The sequence below is a fragment of the Phlebotomus argentipes genome, unplaced genomic scaffold (genome assembly GCF_947086385.1).
Source record: "Phlebotomus argentipes unplaced genomic scaffold, Phlebotomus argentipes genome assembly contig_5, whole genome shotgun sequence".
In the NCBI taxonomy this organism is placed as follows: domain Eukaryota; kingdom Metazoa; phylum Arthropoda; class Insecta; order Diptera; family Psychodidae; genus Phlebotomus; species Phlebotomus argentipes.
This window is the reverse complement of record NW_026776165.1, coordinates 2004453-2018489: the sequence shown is the minus strand read 5'-3', so window position 1 is coordinate 2018489 and position 14037 is coordinate 2004453. Positions and strand designations below refer to the sequence as shown.

The 14037-nt window shown below is 39.3% G+C and overlaps 1 protein-coding gene across 6 annotated transcripts in view; it reads left to right on the top strand.

The window, feature by feature from the left end:
- Positions 1-12462, top strand: part of LOC132256403 (KH domain-containing, RNA-binding, signal transduction-associated protein 2) — a 41404-nt gene extending 28942 nt beyond the window's left edge. For 5 of the 6 annotated variants that reach the window (XM_059752809.1, XM_059752807.1, XM_059752808.1 and 2 more), the window contains exons 5-9: positions 12-128; positions 470-616; positions 9906-10386; positions 11418-11565; positions 11668-12462. In XM_059752809.1, coding sequence (XP_059608792.1) covers positions 12-128; positions 470-616; positions 9906-10386; positions 11418-11565; positions 11668-11782 — 1008 coding nt within the window. In that variant the 3' untranslated portion in view covers positions 11783-12462. Of the gene's footprint in view, positions 1-11; positions 129-469; positions 617-9905; positions 10387-11417; positions 11566-11647 lie in introns of all 6 variants that reach the window. The other variant, XM_059752810.1, reaches the window with a different exon arrangement.
- Positions 12463-14037: the final 1575 nt, after the last annotated feature.

The window sequence follows — 14037 nt, the reverse complement described above, 5'->3', positions numbered from 1 at the left end:
TGTGTGAACAGTTCAATTTCGTGGGAAAATTACTTGGACCCAAGGGGAACTCCATGAAACGCCTGCAGGAAGATACAATGTGCAAAATGGCAGTTCTCGGCCGTGGATCAATGAAGGATCGTAAGAAGGTGAGAGAGGCTTACTTCTTGTAGCGTACATAACGTATTGCATGAACGGGAGGGGGAGGGGGGCTGCAAAATTTATTAAAGGGACCCCTTTGCCTAACACTGCTGAATACTGAGTGAAATGGAATTGGTTATAAATCGATGGGAAAGTTTTGCAAAAGCACGTGAGCACGATAAGACGCTATTAGAGAGTAACTTTCTAATTAAACTTAAGTGATTTTGGTATAATTAAATTAAAATATCGCAGTGTTTTTACTATAAATATCCTAGCAAAGTGTGAAACATAATGTGTACGTGTGTGTGTAATATTCTCAGGAGTGTATCTTAATCTCATTCCCCAACAGGAGGAGGAATTGCGATTGAGTGGAGATCCGAGGTATTCGCATTTATCTGAAGATTTGCACGTTGAAATATCAACATTTGCCGCACCTGCTGAAGCTCACGCTCGAATTGCCTACGCATTGGCCGAAGTGAGGAGATTTCTTGTTCCGGTAAGTAACATTTATATACTCACTATAGCCATATTTTATTACTATAATAACACGATTCTCTTTATCACTATCACCACACCACATCATTTCCTCAAATCTCCCCTGCAATAAGGAATACTATGTGTGTGTGGCAATGTGGAAGGAGACTCGTGAGGTGTGTGATGGAAAAGGTGCAAATTATAACAATCACGTGAAATTGCTATGCCATTATTTTCTTTATGAATCTATCTCTGACTCAATGACATTTGCGGATTCACCAAATGTCCATCATTTCTCCCTATCTAGTGCAACAATGTGTCCATGTTTTGTCACACAGTGTGTAGGAATTTCGGACATGAATGATGCAGTGGTTTCGGTGATAAAAATATGATGGATTTGGCCATTAAAATCCATTTTACACACCCGACACTGTATCACTCATGCCCATAATTTTTGATGGTATTAAAACTTAATAACATAGTTACATAAACTGGGGTGACCTCAATAAATACTTTGGGGAATGGCGAAAGTCCGCAAATGTCACCCACTGATACACAAACTCTCCCTCTCGAAAGTTAGTTGTATGAAATTAATCCCCCGCAAATTCTGAATAATGAAATAATCACTCCAGTGATATTCTCAGTTTTGCACAACGAGCGTTAAATTTTCTTACAACCTTCGCACAAAATCCACCCAAACACACATAATTTCGTAGAAATTTAATTATAAGATCAACTATAGGAAAGCAGATTGCGAACTGCTGGATAGATTTCCAATTTATTTATCACCCTCTTTTTTTCTTCGGCACGGAGTTTATGTGTTCATCTCCCAAGAGTTAATGGATTTTTCTAAGATGTCATGCGAGAGTCAAACAAATATGGTTTTACACGTAACAACAGAGACTATGTGTTGGATGAGACAAAAGCTTCAACCCTTGTCAGAATGTGTTCGGCGGGAGAAAAAAAAAGTGTCACTCTGTTACTTTCAAACCATTAAAAGCTCATTGTATTTCCTTTGGAAAATAGCTATCACACGAAACATCTCCGAATGCGTGACGAAAGAGAGAAACATGCAGAGAATACAGCATTATTTTATTTAACAATCCATTTGTCGGGCTTTCATTGCATAACACATTGGACAATAAGACATGTGTAATTTTTAATTTGACTCAACATTTCTTAGAATGCGAACTCAACGAGACTTCCATTCTCCAGGAATGCTTTCGCGCGTGGAGGAAATACAGTTTTTTTTCCTCCCACCGTCGCAAGACGCGAATAGGATTAGAATATGTCATTGTTGTTTTATTAAAAAGTCGACTCTCTGACAATATTATTTTTCTAAGGGGGTTTGGCAGTGTGCGGTGGATGATTTAAATTTTGATGCTTCGCAAAACTCAAGCCTACCGTCAGGATGGCAAATCCTCTGAAAGAGTGCCCACGAACGGGTGAGAGTGGTGAACATTGGGGGAGGGTTGATATTAAAGCTACTTAAAATACGTGAAAGTTAATTCAGGTAATCATTACCGTCTCGACGTCATATATTTTTAAAGGAGACGCACACCACCCCCAAACCCTTGAGGGGGATGGCAGAGTGGGGCATCTTTGGCAATTCTAAACGATTTACACATTCCTCTACATAAGCCCGGCAATATGCCCTTATTTTCTGCCGAAATGGGTGTGAGTGATTCTGTTTGTTGACTCTCGGAGTTTGTTCTCTGGAGCTGTATACAGATATATTCGAGGCATTTTGGTTGACTATAATCATCCTTAGTTGTAAATTGGATCCCACCTCTTTGCCATTTTCTTATACCGAAATACGGTGGTATTGTTGATATATGGTCTCCCTATGTAGCAAAGTACATAAAATATGCCAAACACAATACATAAAATATTCAATGTCCTGGAGTACATGCGAGGGAGTGAGAGAGAGTTTAAGGTGATGCATATGTATGGGTGGAATATATGTACATATGTGCATATGAATGTGCTTTGGGAATGAGTGAAAAGAGAGTAAAATCCTGAGACTCGATTACGAATCCCATTTCAATAAAAGCGGGTTATCGACATCCACCCAGACTTAACCTCGTTTGAAATGACTCCATCACCTTCCGCTCACACCCATTTGCTCTCGAGAGCCACGGTCATTTTCCCACCCCTTCGCACTCCACAGATCACTGCCATTGTAGATAAGAGTTGAAAATACACCAGGTGACTCCCAGGGATGATTCTTCATTGCCATGGAGGATCTCATGTGATAAGACACTTTTTCTTTCTCCTCCGTTCACCCCAAACGACATGCTTGTAATACAATCAATGTGTATTGAATATTCACTTGCCATTCCCGTGCGATGCTGAGACGGTGAATTGGCTGGGATATCGGGTAGAGTCATGGTAATGTGTGGGCAAAAGAGTCTGCTGTGGATAGTATAGAAAATAGTCTGTCTTCTTCTCTTACACCCCACTAAATAATGCACATAAAATTTTATCTATCTAGTCCACGGCGTGTGTAACTCATTGGCATCAACAGCAAAAATCCCCGAGAGTGTGTTTCATTTGCCATTTGGGATGGCTATCAAAATGTCCACAGCGATCTTCTCTAGATCAAATGGCAGACATTTAGCATATTTCCTTGCTCGCACACCTCACAAATTAATTGACTTGTTGAGGCATCTCCCAGGGGTTCGATTTTCCACTCGTTTCCGTTGTCCTTTTCCCCATCAGGTTTCAACCTCGCGCGCTGGCCTAAAATTTCCTCTCCACTCTTCCGCGTGAATGTTTTATCACAGCACTTGCAATAACACAATTGTCAATGGATGGAGCTTTTATACACTCACTCATAAAATTTCCTCTGCACTCCGTCTTCCCACTCTCCCATTGTCCTGTTGCGACTCCCATGGGGCAAAGCATCGCCTTTGCATCACGGGAAAACTCGTCTCCAATTCAATAAAGTGAAATTTTCAACATTTTATTCCTCTCTCCACATTCTTCACGGTGTGCGCGCTATTTTGGCTGAACCTATAAAAGCTCGATATATAATCGTAAAAATGCGCACTATGGTTATTAATCAATTAAGTTAATTTAATTATTCGGCTGGGGTGTAAATAATGCCAACATTTATTGTGATTTGATGCTTTGACGTTAAATTTAATGACATTTATGTGGGGGAGGAAATTTGATATCAATTTCCTTGTGCTCTAAATATGTTAGATCACAATTATAGTGTCAAATACATAATTCCGGGCATAATATACCGAGGGTATAGAGGGTAAATTGTGGATTAAATTTATGATATGCACATGTCAATAATCGGCCAGTTAACCATTGTGAGTGAGTTTGAAGTGAATTGAGCGTAAATGTCCATATCTCACGGATGTAGTCAATCGAGATTGTATGTATTGTGCGATGTTGTGGCAAATATTTACCTGTTTTCAAATCATTGTCTCATATACACTATGTAACGCAGATATTGTGCTCAAAAGTCGGTTGGATGTAATTTGGCAAATGTATCATTTGCCCAAAGGGAGACGGGGGAATTGTGAAAAGGATGCAAATATGCAGGTCAATAGAACATTTCGGTACACGATAGAATGTATCCTTTTCGCTATACAACTCCTACAGTTTCACATTGTGCAGACATTACGAGCCATTGGAAAATTCTATCTAAACAACTTTGAACTCCAGTTTCACAATCATGTATAGAACAGAATCTCTATGTTATCTAATGTGCAGTAGCTGGAAGGCAAGAGATTCGCAGCATTTTCCGTGTGATGGAAATTTACGGATTTGTATGTCTGATATTTGAAAGGCTTGAAAGTACATACACGAATCACAGAATAATGAGTCGCTTTGATAGGATTGAATTATATTTTTCCATGGCATTCATACATCAAAAATGGGGAGAATAATGAGTTTTCCGAGTCCTGTTGATTGTGGTGTGTTTGGATGTGAAATATTGCTGACGCGAGGAGTCACAAGAGTAAAAACAATTCGCCTATTGTTGTATTATGCGAGAGTAATGGAATATAAGGTGGCTATCCTTGGCGTCAATTTATCATTTATGTGAGATAAAGTCTAATTCTTATTTAGTATTCTATTCACTCTCATTTTTCTCACCCATTGTCTGTCGTTCTGTATTAATTTCAGGGAATATTCTCCATTTTTGGCCTCCTTGGATATAAAGACGAATTGGGTGGAAAATTGGGGGTAGAAAAGATAAATTACAATCTGCCATTAATTGCACTCTCTCAAGTCATGAACTTTCATCATATTTTCTCTCTATATATATTGTGTAAAAGTAAAATTTCAGCACCCGCATCACGATTCCCATGAGGAAGAGGCTCTTGTGCGCTCTCTTTGAAGATGATATAGTGGGAAATATTCGGTGACATGTCAAGAAAGTTCATTCTACACTATTGTTGGGGATGGGAAATTAATATTAAGTGCTTTTGTAGTGCATGAGTAAATTAATAATTTATCAGTTGTTATAGATAAGAGCGAAACTTGCCATGGAGGATCTCTCCCTCTTCACCTGCACTACATATGTTCACTTGCACACTTGGCGGTGTGCATGCAAGAGGGTGGTAATATCACGCATGCATAGCATACCTTAAATTTCCCATGACTATACAATACAATCATGGGTGCACGGCAGAGCGAAGTGCGCTTTTATGTCATAAACAACTGCTACAAGTTTAAGTGAATGCACACTCGAGGAGCTCTGTGCGGGCGAATTGTGAGAGCTGGTCATGCAGTTTCGTGATTACATAAACTTTGTCCAATGAAAGTCTTAATTTACGCCATGTGAATGCTCATTGAGCATTTTCCTCATACTTTTCTCATCCATTCTCCATGGAGGGCTTGACTTTCTCACCCAGAAAGGGGAGTTTGGAAAACAGTCATGAACAAGCATCTTCTGTGTATATTCATAGGAAATGGCACAAGTTGCATGCCGAGGCATTGTCCTCAGGAGTGACTAAAACAATTCAATCTCCTGTGCGCTTCTGGACATTCTCTTGAGATTTTCTGAACCACGCGCTATTCCTCTGCTTGACGTGCAAGAAAGCATGTCTCAATTTATCCCTCCAAAGTGTAAGTTTCAAGAGTGCAATAAGTGTCATCTTTTCCCTCTTTCCTTCCTCCCTTTTTCTCCACTTCTTCCTCCGCAACCTTACCGTTGAGAGGAGTGACACAGTTGAGAGTGTCTTCACATCCTGTTGTACGGCTGTGAAAGGATTTCTATCACACTTTTCTACGAGAGGAATAGAAAAAAGTACTGAACATACAGCTATGTGATGTTTATATACAAGAGTGCATGATATTTATGTGCATATATTTCCGATTGATTTTCATGATATTCAGCGACAGCTTGTAATTTTTCATTCGCATGCTCTATTCATGTGAATTGTAATGCAGGGCAATATATTTAATATTATGGAGAATCATAAATATCACAACAGGGGTGTTTTGATTGAATTCAAAAAGTGGCAATTTCAATCAATTAAAAGTTATGATTTTAATTGTTGGGACATGCGATTGTGTGGAATAATTTAATTAAATTGCTTTAATTGTCTGACTCATGATGGAAAATAACTGACAACGCTCTCGAGCCATGGGAAATCCTTATGAAATCTCTGTCTGTCGTGTGGAAAAGTGGGCATATTCCCAAGTGAAGAGGGGCTCAAGTGTTAAATGAAGGAGGAAAATGCCATACCAGCCATTCAGTAATGGTACTTTGAAGAATTTATCAGATAAAGTGAAATTGATTAAACACATTACGGCTTCCCAAGCCGAGAAGAATATTTATCTAGTACTCGAATTAAATGGCACAGACACAGAGTTATATATGCTCAAATGCTGCAATAATATTGATGGTGTGCCTTTCTCCCACCCCCACGAAACCCCCCCAGTGCGCTCACATAATGAAATACTACGGGTAAAATTTCGCCCCGACATTAGCTAATCCATTTTCGATGTAATACTATTACAAAGTTAAGTGGTTTAAACTGACGAATTCAGTATTACCATTCATTTCTCCAGGTTTGCGGGCACCATCTCGTGCACGACTGATTCGTACACCCTCTGAATCGAATTTATGTATGGAAATGGCACACAATTCCATTCTGACATAAATCTATTGCGCTCTCCGATGCCGAATGGCTCTCCTGCCACAATACCTCACCTCATGGCATCATTATCATGTTGGGCTTGCGAGCGTACAGAAGTGAATGGGTGGGCGAGAGTATCTTATTTTGGGATTATGTGTGATGAGGGGGGAAATGTAAAAGATTGGAATAGAAAATGAAATTAATGGTTGCCAATAAGTATTACCCAGGAGATGGTCATTTGTTCTTCGATACCGCAACTTTGCCAACATACGGCGAATCGTTTTCCACGATGAAGTATTGAGAGTCGGTGATTTAGGTGGGATTTCCATTTCATTCGCACAACCCTGGACTTGTTGGAACGCACACACCAGCACACTTATTCAAGGGGTAGATAATACCGTTAGAAATGGTGTACAGAATTTAGCTTTTTCATGCAATAAACAGTGCTTTTCTCAATCTTTGATGCCAAGAAACACTGCAAATTCTGCTAAGATCGGAAATAACCTTAAAAATACTATTTTGAAATTGGAAAATGTATTTTTTTTTACTTTCTGGCTAATAAGTGAGCAAACTATCTTAAGATTTCAAATGCTGCAAGTGTGTGAAAGTTGTGTACAAGTTTAAGGCATATTATCTTCCCCTTACAATTATTTATGCTGGGCTGATTCCGTTCCGATGAAGAGCTCAAATACGTGCTCCTCTATTGGTGATTTGCCGTGCGTGTGAGAATGATCCCTTTATTTTTTCAATTTCCTGCCCTCAAGAAAAATACACTGATATACCAGCCAAATAAATCACTAACCACTGCAACCGGTCCTGGATCTACCATTTTATAGAATTTCATCACGTGACGAAGATGCCCGCAGGAAGATAAATAGAGACGCTCTGCGGAATACATTTATTCTCAGCCAAACAACATATTCACTTGCCTCAGACGCGAGAAGGCGTAATGTTTTCATTTGTGCGTAACACCGTCGAAAGCATGTTTCCTGGAAATTTTAACTGTCATTAAGAATTACTCAAGAACACAACAATCCCTTCACTCTCGTCCCGTGATGTGCGCGACTCTTTAGAGTCACGCGGTGGAGGAGAGTGAAAAAAGCGGCGCGGAAATGAGGCTCAGACTCTTCTGTAAATTGTCTATATCCCCCACACTTCCTCACTGCGCCCGGGCAAACCCTGCCGCCCTCGGAGGGGCCTCCGGAGGGGTGGGTTTGGCATGAAGTATGTATCGTTTGAGTGAAAATTTCCGGCGCAAGAGCGGCGCCCACAACAAAAGAGGAGAAAATGGGTGGGCATTTGACTGATTTAAATTATGCAAACAACAATCATGAAGAATGAAGACACCATGGATGATAAAAATTATCATTAAATTTCAATGTAACATCCACTCATTCTGCGCAAAGATACAACCACAAATTAGAGGCGCTTCGCCAATATTGTAAAAGATTGAGTGCGTCACTTGGTATTCAGCTTGTTTATCAAAAGGTGATCTTTCCAAGGCGCTTTAGAAATTGCTGAGGAAATACAAAAGGTGTGCACGTAGTTGGATGTGTGCGATTGTTAAAAAATTCATCGCTCAATTGGAGCACTTTTGAAATTAAATTGCTCATATCCATATTTCGTCAGAGAAAATAGAATAAGAAGCTTTATGTTTGTGGAAAACTTTGAAGAAAAAGAAAAAAAAAATACTTTCAATTTGTTCTGTGATGAAGTTTTTAGAGCGTATTTCCTTTTATTCTATTCAATATGTACTTAAATAGCGACTGGAAAATGGACTGCTTTTATTCATTGTCCAATTAAGAACTTTTCAGCAAGATTAGCAGAAGAATAACGAGTTGATTTTAAATGGCGTAAGATATGGAAATCACTGGAAATTTCTTCTCCAACTACACACAAAACCACGAGACAGAATGCATTTTCCACGGCACAATTCACACTTTTCACAACTACAATATTGATCTGGCATAATGTGTCTCGTTGCATATGCGGCAAGAATACTTTGTAGCATGATGTGTATGTGCTCAATTTAATCCACATCAGCATAACTGCCTTTGCGCCCAATTTATCGCACCAAAGATGCGCGTTGATGATCATTTAATGCTACACATTTAGTTGGAAAATTGTCCAAAATGAGCATATGTTTTAATCTTCAGTGTGTAAGAGGGTGGAAGTAATTGCGAAGCAACCAGACACGTGAGAGCTTTCCCATCTTGCGCGGCACTCTCGCGTGGAAATGTGAGCTTGTGACGAACTTAATATAAGTAGGTCAATTCAGCATAAATATGCAAAACTATGCTATTTAAATGGGTGGCTGTATGTGCTGCTGATGAGCGAGCGACTTTTATGTATATTGCACGTATGTAGATTGGCATGTGAGCATCGTGAGCACAGTCAGTGTACCTTCCGGGATGGAAATTTGCATGACCTGTTTGCGGGGTAAGAGAGATAGCGTAAGTTTAATTTAGGGGTGTGTCAATTCACTCAATCTTTAAAGTTGTGGGCGAATTTAAATTTATATAATCCACTTCCTTGCAATGAATCCCAACAATTCCCCACCAAATATTTGCCGATATTCCCTAGCGCTGCTCTGGACTTGAGTACACTGTGTTGGAGAACTTGTTGTCCTCTGTCACGGAGGTGGCATTATGAATTCGTCCAGAGGACACACGCTGAACCACACAACCAAATACACATGCACGGCAAAACTGCACTTTTATGTAAATTCAGTGGGTGTTTGCTGGAATAATTCAGAGAGTTGTCCAGACCGACAAAAAGGCAGAAAGAAGCATGAGCAACAAATAGCCCCAAGTTGAATTGTGCACAGAGTTACTAACTTTGGCTTTCTCACTGCATTTTGTTGTTAAATTCGGCGAAAAAAGTGTGTAATTTTGCATGCTTCCGGAATTGTGGAGGAAGGAAAAATATATGCACAGTCCCCTTGAAAAGGACGTCACTGGCGTAGATTTTCTCCAGAAGGAGAGAGAGAGAGAAGAGAAGGTGAAAAAAGCTCTCTTGCGGTCATCTTAAGGAGATTTACGGTGATTTCCTCAGCTTATGCACAAGTGTCGAATGCTGAAAATCGGGTTAGAAATTGATCTTGGGGCGGCTCTTGAATAAATCTGTGAATATAAATACATTTTTAGGTCATTTTGAACACAATTCAGAGTATCTGGAGTATTTCAACTGGTAAATCTCACATTGCAGGATTACCACGATGACATTCGACAGGAGCAAATGTGGGAAATGCAGGCCTTAAGCTCGTCACAGAATCAAAGTCAGGAGATCAGCAATGCCTCGACGCACAGCAACAGCACGGCGGATCTGCTCGCGAGCACCGCGGACAGCGTGGAGATGAATGGGACGAGTGAGTGCGCCATCGGCGGCAATGGCGTGGTCACGTCCATGGCTACGACGTCGGCTGCCATTCCGGCGCCGCCCAACAGTTCGATTCTTATGATTAGCGGCTCCAATGGGGAGCTCGAGGTGGCGAACGCCCTGACGCCGCACCAGCCCACACCGGCGGCGGTGAACGATCTCGTGGCGGCCGCAGCGGCGGCCGGTGGCGCCGTCATTCCCGCCACGGTCTCCACACTGACGCCGAGCAACTCCATTCTCACGATAGCGCCTGGCGAGACAATCATGGACACACATCCGGCGCTGAGAGTCGTGAAGACTGTTAACATAGGTGAGTGGCTTTAATTGCAACTCTCGTGCGCTTCGCTATGGGTGAATTGATGGGTGGCAAATCGACACTCATTCTCAGAAATGAAAAGAAAATATTTACACCGGTTAGTTGGCAACTGAAGATACACACATAAACTCCAAGGAATTCACAATGAATGGAAAAGAAATCAATGAAAAATACTATCAACAAATATTTTTAAAAATCCTATACTTTGATTGCATTTGCAGAGCAGATTGAAAAATAATAATAGTAAATCTGATAGAATTCTATCGAAAGAAAATAATTGGGGCAAATTCCACTTTAGCCAAGTCAGAAACACTCTCAAAGCAGAAAGGCCACAGCTTTGTGGTGATTGTGAAATTGCTGAAAATCAATACGAGGAACAGTGAAACTGCAGGATCATTTCGTGTTTTTGACATTGCAAACCTGTGTTTGTCAAATTATACATGGTTTAAATAGCGTTCATTAAAATGTTCGGGTCACAGAAGCTTGAGCAAGTTTAAGGAATTATCGCTTGTAGTGAAATTTGTGAAACAATTCACACTGGAACTGAGGAATCTTAAGCGTTCAAAGATGGTGAAGTTTAACCACAACCCTTGGTTATTTCCTCTAAAATCAAGTTAAAACATTGATGGGGTGTTTAAAGCGATTGGAATATGTGAAACTTACCGCAAATATCTTTCATATCCATGTTTGAAATTAAAATCATAGTCACAAAATAATCCGTTTTTGCAATTGAAAAATTGGCTTAATACATCTTTACCATTCCTTAATTTTAGTGGGAATTGATCAATTGCTTAGAAAACTTGTCTTTGATTACAATTTCATATGAGAAAATGTTTTTAACTTACATTCCGCGACACATTGAATTTATAAAGCGATTGATGGTCATGATTTTGGTCTCTTTTCATCGAAGAGATCAATTTAAAGACCATCAAATTTATAGCAATGGAAAGGAAATTTCATTGAACTTTGAGCGTCTCTTTCACATTCTGTGTGGTTTCACGGCACTTTTTTGGCTCTCTTTACAGGGAATTTGGCGCGGAAAAGACCGCTGCTGGGCGTCCCGCGCTCCAGCATGAATCCGACAAAGCGGACGGTGATGACACTCCTGGCGCGTGCCAAGAACGCCCAAGCACTCCATTCAGCCCGAGGTGGTGTTGCATCATCTTTGGGGGAGTGAGTCAATGACATACCGTACTATTATGCTTTTCCACCATCTCTCAATCTGCCAATACCCCAAATAATTGGCAATTACCAGTGAATTCTATCTTCTCCTAGGCCAATACAGACGATCGCGTCTCCACTAATTCTGCAGCAGCCGCTCGATGTGCCCCTCGCAGCTGTGCACAAGGAGAATATCTTGCAGAATATCTGCAATTTGTCGCGAAATTGAATCACAATCCGGGGCGGGCGTCGGACAGAAGAGGTGTTGAAGGTGTGTGTGTGTGTGTGTTTTGTGGGATTAAAAGCAATTCAGCGGTTTCAACTTTCCTCCTTTTGCACTCTCGACAGTGCACACATTTGACACTCCCATTCATCACGAGTTACACGAGATTGTCTGTGGGTGTGTGTGTGTGTGGAATTTATTGTTTATTCACCTATTTAAGTGTGACAGAGGGAAGGTGTAATTGAGAGAATCATTTGAGCACCTGCATCGATTCTCTTTCCATTGATGCTCTCGATATGGCACGAACAAAGCGATATGCAATTACTATGCATGACGCTTTTTTTTATACCTTCTCCGAACTGTGCTTCCTCTCGGGCATCGGAGAAGCCACACAGAGAGTTTTATCCAAAGGGGTTGCTAATATTGGGGATGTAAATTCAAATACCAAAACCAAAAATTGTTTTCGCGATGCATTTATTCCGTGTAATTCCCCCACTTGAATCGTTTCATCGCAGGACGATTTCGGAATTGATCTTTAAAAAAAAAAACAGATATTTTATCTTATAATTTCGTCAAAATTTAATTATGAAATTATTCTGCATAATTTTTATAGAGTGAAAAGCTAATTTCTCAGCTGAAAAGCCTGTAAACATCAATGAATAGACAACGTTGCTTAAATACTTGGTTTTTGCAACTAGTAAAACTTCCTAATTTTTGTACAATTGTGAATCTTTAAAAATCCGGACGAAAATGTGTTAATCAATAAAAACCGTGAAGTGTCTTTAAATCCCTTTTATCTACCTACGAAATAAAATTTTTCTTACAAAATCCTCTAATTTCTCTGTAATATCTATCTTTAGACCTAATACTTCTTCCGATGAGACAATTTGACATTCTAAATATATATTTTTTCCTTCATTTACCACTTTTTCTCTAAATCCCACACAGAATTCTTGAGTTTGTCATTTCAACAGGAATTTTCTTCGAAACGATGTAACAAATCGCGATGCAGCGAAGAAGCGTGGCAATCAAAATCTCAATTAGCAACCCCTTGGTTTTATCAGTATTTTTTACTTTGCAAAAAAAAAGAACCGATTCAGTGGGTAGATTTCTGCGCCAGAATCATAGAGATGTTATATCACACATTCACTCTTACTCTCCAGCCGCCACCATTTCTTTGTGGACGATAAAAAAGAGTGAAGTGAGAATACGAGATTTTGCAGATGCAATTAAAAAGGGGAATATTTTTGTAAATGTATAAAAAAAAAGAAGTTTTTCGTGGAGAGAAAGGCAAAGTGGGTGAGAGAATTTAAACGGTTTTCAATCAAATATACACGGAAGAGAAGAAATCAATGAGTCAATATCCAGGAGAGGGAATTTTAAAAGCACACATTTTCTTAAGTAGGACGACATGAAAGGGTTTTTTAGAAAGGATAATGTGGAAATGTTCAACCACATCAAAGTCACAGATATTTTCCTTCTTCAGGTAAAATGCAAAAGAAACCACTTTTATCTATGGATTAATGATATATATTTTTAGGAATATAGGTTTGATTATAAGGATTGATATGTCTTGGACCAAAGATATTTATTGCGCTTGAGCAAAAGGGAAAAAAAATGAGAGGTTATAATGTTATTTTGTGTTTGAATCAACGAAGTCACAAAGATCTTTAGGTGATTAAGGAAATTGTCTTGAAGATAAGGACGTAAATGATGAGAGAATTAGGGAATCTGTGGCACTAATCAACTTTTTCGTTCAAATTTTGTGAACTTGCACAACTTGTGCAGTTAAATCTAATCCCAATTTCGAATCATTGACACTTTATCTGATAAGACATTGGCGACAAAGTTGAATAGTGTCGCCAATCGAGTAGTGAAGACGAGCAGAAGCTGCACGTTTGATGGTATTTGATTAAATTGACTACATAATTGTATGTAATCAAATTTCATTAAGGGACAAAAAGAGGTAATCATTGCCGAATGGCAAGAAAGGCCTGAGAATCTTGTTATATCTTAAAAGAAAATATACATTAACTAAATGTTGCATTAGTGAAAAGAGATTAAAATGAAAACACATCAGCAAAATATATTAAAGAAGAGTAAATGATATTTACATAAATAAGAAAGAAAAGTATAAATGTACTAATTTACGGAAAAAAATAAAGAGAAAAAAAAGATTGTTGTAGATGAAAATATTCACACAGGTAAAAAAAATGACAAAGAAAAAACATGAACAAGGGAATAGTAAATAAAAACAATCG